The sequence below is a fragment of the Cyprinus carpio genome, chromosome A2, assembly GCF_018340385.1.
Source record: "Cyprinus carpio isolate SPL01 chromosome A2, ASM1834038v1, whole genome shotgun sequence".
NCBI classification, from domain to species: Eukaryota; Metazoa; Chordata; class Actinopteri; order Cypriniformes; family Cyprinidae; genus Cyprinus; species Cyprinus carpio.
The window spans coordinates 22684096-22696422 of record NC_056573.1 but is presented as its reverse complement, the minus strand read 5'-3'; the positions used below and the strand labels follow the sequence as shown (position 1 = coordinate 22696422).

The window sequence follows — 12327 nt, the reverse complement described above, 5'->3', positions numbered from 1 at the left end:
CATAAGAAATTAATTTCAAAACCATTTAAAAATGTCACTTACTTTTGAATGGTAGTGTATTAATATATAGAGAGAGATTCAGTAAAACAGTAAGGGTAGTAGAGGCTTGGCGTACCAAAAAAAATATATATATATATTTTAGTATTTTATGTCTTGAGTCAAAAGAAAGACTATTCATTTATGCACACACTCACACACACACAAAAGCATACACAGCACTCTGGAAAATGAAGGAGTAGAAACAAGAAAGAAAATGGAATCATGACATAAAAATGGCAGTAAGTTCCTTATAAAACTCTACTAGTGTGTGTGAGGGAGAGAGATACGAGAGTAATGTCTCTGGGATCATAGGTCTGTGTCACCGTAGGTCTTCCTCAACGTGATTAGCGTGTCAACATGAAACGGCCTATGAGGACACGCGACAGAGCAGCTGTCCTTGTCGCAGATGACATCACCGGAGTGGACCTCCAACAGGACATTTTTTCCTGGATGACTCGGTGTAATCGAAAATATTCTTTCAATATATCAGCACTTGAACTGCTCAGCTGTTATTCAACCTCAAAATCAGGACCATAACAAATATATTCAGCTAAGAAAATATCACCAATTAATCTGTAGTGATTCAGACAAAGGCACTTGTGAACGTCATAAATTGAACAATGTGATCTGATAAAAGAGATTTATTATCTTCTATGCTGTGGTTTAATTAAATCTGTTGCCTTTAACACAGAAACGTTAATCTTCTGGTCTGAAACTTGAATTTGATCATCTTTTGAAAGTCTTTTTCTACCAGTGCTGTTTAGCTGTATATCTACAGTAAATGTGGTCAGATGTTTTCACTGAGTATGTGTCTGTGTTTGATTCGTTCAGAAATGATCCCCTACAGCGAAAAGCTGCTCCTTATGAATTACTAAACACTGAGAATCTCCTCAACCTTACAGTGAATCCAGTTCTCAACACACACACACACACACACACACAATGAAAACACATCAACAGCCATACTTAACATCCTAAAACAGACACATAACAGCTCATTATGTTCTAGTATACTTTTAGCGGTGAATCTAAGAAGACAAAACAAACTTTCCTAGAGACAAACCTTTCAACAAATAGAATATAATACATCTGAGGACAGAACCAATTACACAGACTGTAAAAGAGAAGGAGAAGTGGTGTACAAGATTACATGACTTATCATAGGTGGATGGCAGACAGAATGACAGAATGAACAACAGGATGGATGGATAGACGGACAGACAGATAACACTCAAGAGATTAAACATTCTACACCATTCTTCAATGCCAATTTCCTCTTCTAAATTCTTTTTTTATAAAGCTATTACACTGAAACTAGAAAAATGTGAAAGAATGAAGGAGAACTTGAAATCAACGTAGAAATGACAACAGCCTGAGATTTATGTTTTAAGAGTCTTAGCCCCAATTTGCTGTAAATTGATCTATTTCCAGATAATAAAAGCCAGAACTGGAAACAAATGTCCATGTCTATGACAGCACACATGATTTAGAGAGGCTGTTTTATTATGTTTGTAAGAAATATTGTCATATATTGCACTGTTAATGCCTTTAGTCTTTCAAAACATACATAAATAGCTGCACGCAAACACACATGTTTGTTTTTGTGAATTGTGGGGGATTTCAGTAGTGTTGTTTTTTATGATAGATAATCCTGAGTGTGTTTTATATTTCCGTACTGTGGTGATATTCCTTTGGCTACCCCTTACAGTAAACTTTGTGCATTTTTACTTTCTCAAAAAAACTCATTCTGTATGGTTTATAAGCGTTCGAAAAATGGGGACATTGGTTATGTCCTCCAAAAGTCACCCTCTCCTTGTAATACCTGTGTCATACCCATGTCATTATACAAAGTTGTGTCCTAATATGTCACAAAAACACACACACACACACACACACACACACACACACACACACACACACACACACACACACACACATTTCTAAACTTGTTTCACCATGGGGACCTCAATTTAGGTCCCCAAGGTGACACGAGTCCCCATGAGTCAATGTGTATTTAGGTTTAAGTCTCCACCGGGATAGAAAAACATGTACACACACACACAAAACCACACACCCTGGGTATAATCTGCCATAGCTGCTTACTGTTCCAAGCATAATTCATACTGGGAAACACACACTGACCAGATCTCCTCCCTGTGCCACAACACTTAGGAAATAATCACAGTTCAAGCATTCTCACCACAAACACACCATATTATTTGTGTGTGAGCGAGTGTGCTTGTACAGACAGACAGACAGACACACACACACACACACACACACACACACACACTCAGGACTCCTGGAGGTGAGCTGGCACAGACATGTTTTAAAAACCACTTATTAACTTCAGAACAACAGAGACACTGACTTTTTCAAGCTTTGAGTAGCAAAGTCACCATCTGTACAGAATAGAGAGAAATTTAATTCATTTGTAACCTTCAAATTCAACAATTATAGACTTCATAAAAGCTTTAAAAAGTTTTATATAGTCTAACTGTTCTCTAGTCTACTTTTTATAGTATTATGAAATGTTCTGCTTGTCCAACAATAAAATTAATCAACTGCTACATTTGACCAAGCTCATGATTAAGTTGCTAGGCCCAACCAAACCCACTTTTGAAAGCAGGAATAATTTTAACCATTGATTTTTATTATACCTCTCAATGTCAAGAACTGTCCCAGTCATATTTCAAAAAAACAAACAAACACAAAATAACACAAAAAATAAATAGTTGCATTAAGGGAGGAAAAAGTACAGTTATTATTATTATTTTTATTAATAACAATAAAGCTAATAATAATAATAACAATAATATTCCTTGCATCAGTTTTATAAAATTGTTGCTATTTAATTTTTTGTTTATAATAATAAAAACAATAATAAATATTATCAATGATATTGGTGTTGTTGTTGGATTGCTATTTTTATTATTTAATGGTCAAAATTAATTATTGAAGAATAAAATATTATTATTATTATTATTATTATTATTAAATACAATTTAGCTTAAAAATTGAGCAATTTTTTTAATTATTTATTATTATTCATTATTATTTTAATGTATTTTATTTAATATTTATTGAAATGCCCATGTTTAGTAAGTATAATATACACCACAATGCTTTTGATTGTATTATCATTATTTTGTTGTTGTTGTTGTTTTTAAGATTCACCCATCCAAAGCAGCAAAACACACATTTAATGCATTTAATTTGTAAAGCATGATTTGATGTAATTGAGAAGTTGTTTGTTCCTAACCAGCAGAACTAATCAAAACAAATCACACCCCCACACACACCATTGTACACAAAAAGCAAAAACACTGATTAAAACGCCTACACAGAGTGAGAGAGAAGGATAAGATTATGAAGCCAGAGAAAGATAGAGGGAGAGAATTATCTACATACTATACATATATATATATATATATATATATATATATATATATATATATACATACAGACATTATACACATTATTGTAAGTGTAAGTGTGATGCTGTCAAAACATTTGCTTGTATAGCTCGATCTCTGTTCCTCCAAGCACAATCATTCAGGTGAACGATGTGAATAACATTCACACTCACAGGACTGAGTGTGAGTGAGATATCCACACTGGTACTACACACACACACACACACACATACACATACAGAGAGACCATCTGTCTAACGTCGTTAGGAGGTTTTATCAGCACTGCTCTGAGATATCAAACACAGGTCTGTACAGACAAACTAACTATCAGTTTCTCAACAAGCTTTAGTCCAGCAGACCAATTCTTCTCAAAATCAAGAGCTGTGTGATGGAAGGAGGCCATTTTGCATCATGTGACGTTACTCAGGTGTAACTCACCATCAAAGCTCTTGAACTGGCTGTTGAGCGAGGCTTGTAAGGTGCGTCCAGACTCCTTCACCTGAGTCTCAAACTCTCTTCGGCTCAGGTTCAGGAGGTTCTCCTCCATCCCAGACGTGCAGCAGGTGTAACTCCGAGAACAAACCCCCAGGTGCTCACCTGAGAGAGAGAGAGAGAGAGAGAGAGAGAGAGAGAGAGAGTTAACAATGTTAGCATGACCATCAGTAGAAATACATTTAACCATCCATGATCTCCATCCATTTATTTATTTATCCATCCATATAACCCATAATATATTCAGACGTTTGGGGTTGGTATCTCTTATGCTCACCAAAGCTGTGTTTATTTGATCAAAATACAGAAAAAAAAACTGTAGTAATATTGTGAAATATTATTACAGTTTAAAATAATTGTTTTCTATTTTAATATATTGTAAAATATCATTTATTCTAGTGATACAAAGCTGAATTTTCAGCATCATTACTTTAGTCTTCAGTGTCACATGATCCTTCAGAAATTATTCATTGAATATACTATAGCAATTTGGTGCTCAAGAAAACTCTCCTGTTATCAATGTTGAAAAAAAGGTGTGCTGCTTAACATGGTTTTGCCGAAATTGCACTCTAAAAAAAATCAGTAAAAACAGAACATAATGTACTGTATTAATTTGAAGGAATTTCATTATTATTATTATCATCATTATTTTTTTTTTAATATATTTTGTTTTTTACAGGAGTTTTACCTGTATTTTGAATTTTACACTCCATTGCTTTGTGTTTTATAACTAACGGTAATGTCTATTAAATTAATGGATAATTAATTTAGCAGCCATTACTTTTTTGTTATTTTATGGATTTGTTTTTTAGTGTGTGTGTGTGTGTTTTTTTTTTGTTGTTGTTTGTTTGTTTGTTTTCAGGATTCGTTGATGAATAAAAATTTGAAAAGAAAAACACTTATTTTATCTTTTTTTTTCTTTACTGTCACTTTAACTGTCAATCAAGTTAACACATTCTTGCTGAATAAAAGTATTATTATTATTTTTTAATACTGCCCCCAAACTTTTAAACAGTGGTGTATTTCCACATACATAGATTTACTACATTTCATTTATCTATCCATCTAAATCTTCATTCATTTATTCATTAACCAACCATCCATCCATTCCTTTTTTCCATTCATCTATCCGCTCTATCTCTTTTTGTTTTTGCTTGTTGCTCCAAGAATCCTGGTGAGAACGAAAAGCAAAAGAGTGAAAGAGAGAGCTAATTAGAAATAAAGAAGCACAGAAGTGTAAAATGGGTTCAGACTACTTTAGTGATCTGATTTGTGGACTGTAATTACACATGGATCTCTGACTTGATCTGAGCGCAGACACATGCTCTCTGAAGCAGTATGATTCTGCACACGCTCTTAGCAAATATTTTCAGGCTGCATATTACAAACAATACATCTTATGATAACTAAATACTTAAAAATGTGTATACAGATATAAATAAAGCCCCAGTGTTGAAGCTGTGAATGTGTTGGCTCTGTGACTGTGTGACGGACAGCTGAACTTCACAGCACAGTTATATAAGAGAGTACAAACGATTTTTATGACGGGGGGATCTTAATAGTAATTGAAAATTTCCACTCAATCGACTGCTGTTCTGCCCTGTGCTTGGACAAATATCATACAATAGAAGAGATGACATGGTCAATCGATATGTCCATTCCAACCCAGTAGCGTACAAGGAAAATAGTGCTAAATAAAAACTAGCCAATAATAATATTTATTGTATCAATTTTTAAAAATGGTTTCTGTTTCATCTTTTTCCAGTTTCATTTTAAACTATTTGCTTATACATATATATATATATATATATTTATTTATATATTATTGCCTCTCACATTAAAGGAATTGTTCACAAGCAATATTATGGATAGATGACTCATATTTTAGCCGTAAACAATGCTTTGAAGTAAAAAATGTCCTGTGATGGATAAGTTTCTTACAAACTTGCAGATATTCACTTCACAAGACATAAATTAATGGACTGGAGTTGTGTGGATTACTTGAGGATTATTGTAAGGGTTTTTATCAGCTGTTTGGACTTTCGTTCTGATGGCACCCATTCACTGCACAGGATCCATTGGTGTGCAATGCTACATTTTTTCCAATCTGTTCCGACAAAAAAAAGCAAACTCTACATTTCGGCTGGCCTGAGGGTGGGTACATTTTCAGGAAATTTTCATTTTGGGGTGAACTGTTCCTTTAAGCTCTTATGGATCAGCCAAATGCTTGTGCCTGCAAAAACTTTCATCAGTATCATGTTCTTTTAAAACATTTTTAGCAATTAGCAAAGCATTTAATTGTTATATAATGGTATCTTGGGCCATAGAAATGTGTAATTGCGTGTTAGTGTGTGTATCTCGTGTGGTTTGTCAGGATGGTTTTCAGTGTCAAAAAAAGCGAGTGTCTACCTGTGGCTTGTGTGTGCGCACACACATGTGTTTTTGTCAGCGGGTGAGAGTACACACTGTCAGAGACAGGATTCTTTTTCTAAAGAGCTGGGCTGTCAGCCATTTCTATCCTGAGCCTTTTCTCCCATCCAAGGACAAAGGTAGAGAAAAGAGAGAAAGACTCCAACAGCACAGTTCATTTCTCACTATCACATATAAAAACACACTGCAAACAGATGGAATTTAATGCGGCTCTTATCAGAGCTTAATGTTACTGCTCAAGAAGGTTTACAGGCACTTGAACACTTGATGAAACCCACACAACCAATGTGTTTGGCCTGTAACATCCAGCGCAACCCAATGAAAACAAAAACCAAGGAGCTAATAAAATGTGTTGCTGTGAACATGGTTGGCTGGGAAAAAAACATGGAATTAATATGGAAAGTATGGGAATCATCATGATTTACTTTGTGAGACTGTGGACTGACTCACTAGGATTAGCAGTCAGAAAGAAGATTCAGATTCTCATTTATTTTACCCAATGGCAAAATAAAAAATAAAATAGGTAAAAATTTGATTTAAAAATGGTATTATGTCATTCATATTCTTATTAATTTCACACAAACACACGCAAAACTACAATTAGAAAAATTGGCATTCTGTCAAGAGAAAATTGTAGAAAATAATTAATTTATCCCACTAAATTACTGATTAAATTAATGTTTTTGCTTTATGAGTTGACACATAATTTATGCACTACAAATTCAAATTGAGATAATCATTATTATTTACACACACACACACACACACACACACACACACACACACACACACACACATATAATATATATATATATATATATATATATATATATATACACACAAACAAACACAAGAAAATACACTGTCGCAGAGGTGGCAGACAATTTTCTGTGATCTTTTGGCGGCTAGTATTCAGTGTTTTGGCCGCTGCAACCCCTGCTCGATTCAGACTCATGGTGTGCTTGCTAAATTACCCCTCAGAGATCAATAATGCACATCTCTCTGTAAAGTGAGCTGGGCTGGAGTTCTATTCCGCCTCAACAAATTACAGTTAATATAAAATAGATCACTCTGTAGTTAAAACTAGAATGATATAAACATCTTGTAAACATCCTCTGGTTTCTTCCTTGTACAAACTAATGAAAGCATTTAAAACGGTGAATAAAGCCGGTGGTACTTTTTCCCTCTAAGGTCTCTCACGGCCCACACACTTATAGTGAGATTGGAGATAGTGAGAAGAAAGACCAATTCACAGACCATTAACGTATCAGAGAACTCCAGGGAAGAAAACTCCTATTAGAATCCAATTACACCACAGAATTAGAATCCAAAAAACCCTCTAACTGTGTTTGTGTGGTGTGTGAGTATGTGTGAGAGAAAGAGATACTAAAAGAGATGAGTGAGTTAATTCTACCAGAGAGAGGAAGGAAATACTCACTTTAATCTGTTTGCCTCAAAAGCTGTTATACAGATACAACACCAAATTAAACACACAAAGCCTGCAGACTGTATCAGTAGCGGTAACTATATAGCATCACCACATTCAAGAGGAAGTAATTATGGATAACAGTCTTAAAGAAAACCATTGGAGGAGGACATTTACAGTATGAACATTAGATTCCCAGAATGCATTTCCTCCCTACCTTTTTGTCATGTTAATGTACACTATCTTTCAAAAGTTTTCGCTTGGTAAGATTTCTAAAGGTTTTTGAAGTCTCTCATGCTCTTCAAGGCTAAATTAATTTACTCAAAAATACAGTAAAAACAGTAATATTGTGAAATATTATTACAATTATATATATATATATATATATTAAACATTTCTTTTTATTTCAAGATTCAGTGATGAATATAAAGTTAAAAAGAACATTTATTCGAAACAGAATTCTTTTGTAACATTAGAGATGTCTTTACTGTCACTCTTGATCAATTTAATTGCATCCTTGAATAAATGTATTAATTTATTTCAAACACACACACACACACACACACACAAGTGAGATATCTGGGGTAATTTGGGCAACTTTCCTATATTCAGCATGGTTGCTACACTGTTGGCAAAATCTTTAGCTAACCGCTAAGCACATGACTTCCTATGTCCAGCCAGCCATCCAAACATTTTACAGTAAACAGTTATAACCTTTCATTTCCCAATAATTTCCTTCATGGTATTGCTAGAAGTGTACTGCATTACCATCTACACTGTTAGCCCAGCAATTAGCCTACTGACATATCCTGAAGAAGGTGCTTCACTACAAAACAGAGAAGCAGGCATTGTCTGCTTTGCTGTTTCTAAATGGATCTAAGTGGGTTGTTTTTAATGCATACGGGAGATATGTTAGCAATTATTTTAATTTCAGTACATTATTTAGCCTGAGATTGCAGGAACATCATGATTAATGCTAAGGTCAATGCATGCTAGTAAAAAAGTGTGTAAAGCAGATGACATTCAGTAGCATGCCCAAGTTTGAAAATGTCTCACATACAGTAAACACAGTCTGAGTTAGCAGCAGGGATTTTTATCTGAGTGATTTGATATGAAACATTTAACACGCTAGCTCTTCACCACCCAATCAATACAACACAAGAGCTCTCATACCAAAACACGATCGCTGTTCAGAGGTATCTGATAAATGAGTTTGCCAGCGGCATGCATTTCTCCTAACGATCCACCGCAAACAACTACGATGATGGAGCTGCGTGTCTTGCATTAACAAGGGCATTTGAAGTCTGGGAAAAATGGGAAGCATCTTCTGATAACATTCATTCACACACAAACACACACACACACACACACACACACACACACACACACACACACACATCGGACATTAATACCAACTACACAGAAGTATTCTGGCTGTACCGCAGTAAAATGGTGGTATCAGTAATATGATGTCATTCGAAAGTCTGGGGCTGGTAAAATTTTTTTTAAATGTTTTTGAAAGAAGTCTCTTATGCTCACAAATAAACTAAATTATTATCATATATTTTAAAATGTAAATTCCTGTGATGACAAAGCTGAATTTTCAGCATCATTACTCGAGTCTTCAGTGTCACACGATCCTTCAGAAATCATTCCAATATGCTGATTTGCTCCTCAAGAAAGATCTATTATTATTATCAATGTTGTGCTTCTTAATATAGCTTAATAAAATATGTGGAAAAAGTGGTGGATTGGATTTTTTTTTTAGGATTCTTTGATGAATAGAAAGCAAAGGGAAAAAACAGCATCTATTTGAAACAGAAATCTTTGTGACATCTCACATTTTATCAAATGAATGTCTACATCTGCCAGCAGGTGCTAACTGGACTATGATAACCACAACAGTTCTCGAATCAGCTGACCTCAGAATTGAATAAGCATTTCAGATCTAATGAATTCATATCAGAGCTCAATAATATATGCACATTAGAGTATTCTGGGCTTTATTAATGTTGCTTGCATCGGATGAGAAGAAGTTGAGATAGCATACGATTGGAAGTTGAAAGATGTGACCCATTCTAGCGAGACGCACTGTTAAATAAAACCCAGAAAGAAATCCCACCCACACACTGTTCCTGTCACACACATGCAGAAAGAGAGAGTTATCAGGAACATGATGGATTACAGCACGTTTTAGAAGTGAAGCCTGAACAGACACACACTCTCACACGCACACGCACACACACACACACACACACACACACACACACACACACACACACACACACTGGAATTCAGTAGTTGTGTGCAGAGAGACAGGACAGATTATGTGTAAAACCAAACACAGGATTATCACTGTAACATTTTCCTGTCTGCTGCTGGATCACAGCATTTATCTCTCCGTGATTATTTCCCACCAATTCAACTAACACACTTTTTTTTGCATACACCTGCATTGTTTTAGATGTGAATTCACAAAATATATCATGCAAATAATGTATGAAGAGAACCGTGCAAACAAACCCACCAAATTACTGCTTGACCATGCATAGAGTTTATAACAGCCTGTTATATCATTTGGTCTTTATGGGATGAATTACCACTGCTATAATCAGTAGAAAATGTACACAAACATCCTAAATGCGAGCTTTATTTAGACCAAAATGGCACAAAATGGATATATTCTATAATGGGCCTCATTTTTAAAAGAAGAAGGGGTGTTTACGTCTGTGTTGGGAGTAACGCATTACAAGTATATGTAATCAGATTACTTTTTTCAAGAACTAGTAAAGTAACGCATTACTTTTTAATTTACAAGAAAATATCTGAGTGACTTTTTCAACACCAGTTACTTTGTTTTCATATTTACTGAGTGATGGCTGTTTGAGATGCATACTGTACAAGTGAATTTACATTTCCTTCAGCCAGAGGCATATTCATTTTCAATTTGGTATGAAAGAGCTTTTACATTTGCCAAAAATATATAATTTTTATTAAAAACTAACAAGCAAGCCTTGCTCAGACGAGATAAATTAATGCAAAAGTAACATAACACATTACTTTCAATATAAAGTAATTAAGTAACTCAAGTAGTCACTTTTTTGGGGAGTTACACAATTTTGAAATGCATTGTTTTTAAACGTAACTTTCCCCAACACTGGTTTACATAGAAATTAATCACAAAGTCTTAATTTAAATGAATAAATAAATTACCTTTTTTATGTGAAACTAAATGAAAAAAAAAAAAATACATACAACAAACATGCCGCTGTTCGCTGTGTCAGTGATGGATATGAAACATGAGTTATCCATAATATTTAATGTCACTGACATCCAAACTGTTCAATAGCCATTCATTCGAGAGTTATGGAGGATTGGAACATTTCCCGTTTAGTGTCAAAAAACCTCTTTCCCTTCACTTTTTGCTGTTTCAGCTCAATACAAAACAGCACCACACGCCACTAACAACAGGCCTTGTTAAACAGACAGGTAACGCTGAGATGACATTCAGATCATCAGGTTTTGCCGAGAGGAATCTGGATTTCTGATCCACCCGTCTGGATCTGTGTCACCCGTCGAGAATCACAAGCAAAAATCACTTTAGCAGAGCTGACTGGACAGTTTTTCACACGCAGCCTCATCAGCAGGCATTTATCAGTGTAAATGAGGGATCTGAGAAATGAAATAAACAAAAAATATGATAAGTTGAGAAAACAAGGGGGGAAACGCTGTCAGATGTTGCATAAGTCACTGAATGTTTATACGAGAGTCATTCGTTTATTAATTTTCCTAGAGGAAAAAAATGAGGGATTTTCTAATAAAACAAATCACTTTGCAGTTGCTTGGAAATTTATTATTATAGCCAAAAATATGAAATATCTACAGTGCTTGGTACTATGGCTTTATTACTTAACATGAGTAAATGAATGACATTAAACCTAGCTTGCAGTTAGTCATTTAGGATCAGCTTTTAAAAAATTTTACTTGAATTTGAAGTTTAGTTTATTCATTTTAGAACATCAGTATATAACCTAAATGTTCAGATTTTCCCCTTACAAAATCAACCGAAATTTAATTTGCCTGAATTCAAATCATGTGGACTTGCCAAGAAAGTGAAACCAACCAACTAAAATAGCTAAATTAAACAAAATATTTATATTATTCATTATAATATTAATGTATCTATATACATTTTTTTATGTTTTATATATAGGCATTATATTTTTGGTATATCTTTTTATTTTATTTTATTTTATTTTATTTTATTTTATTTTATTTTATTTTATTTTATTTTATTTTATTTTATTTTATTTTATTTTATTTTATTTTATTTTATTTTATTTTATTTTATTTTATTTTATTTTGTGTCTGGCAAAGCTAGATGATTTCAGTAACACATTTTAGCCTTTCCTCATATCATAGAGACCTCTCTGATATTTACTATTTTCTTGACCAGTGAGACGAAAATGAATTCACCTGTTTTCAAACATAAAGCACTGTAAGTGTACGTGTTAAATGTTATGA

General features: G+C 34.1%; 1 protein-coding gene across 1 annotated transcript in view; it reads right to left on the bottom strand.

Annotated features, from left to right (window-relative positions):
* LOC109071006 (glypican-1-like) overlaps positions 1 to 12327 on the bottom strand; it is a 64021-nt gene that overhangs the window by 25209 nt on the left and 26485 nt on the right. The window contains exon 2 of the mRNA XM_042711014.1: positions 3894 to 4052. Within this exon, the coding sequence (XP_042566948.1) occupies positions 3894 to 4052 (159 nt within the window). The remainder of the gene's footprint in view (positions 1 to 3893; positions 4053 to 12327) is intronic.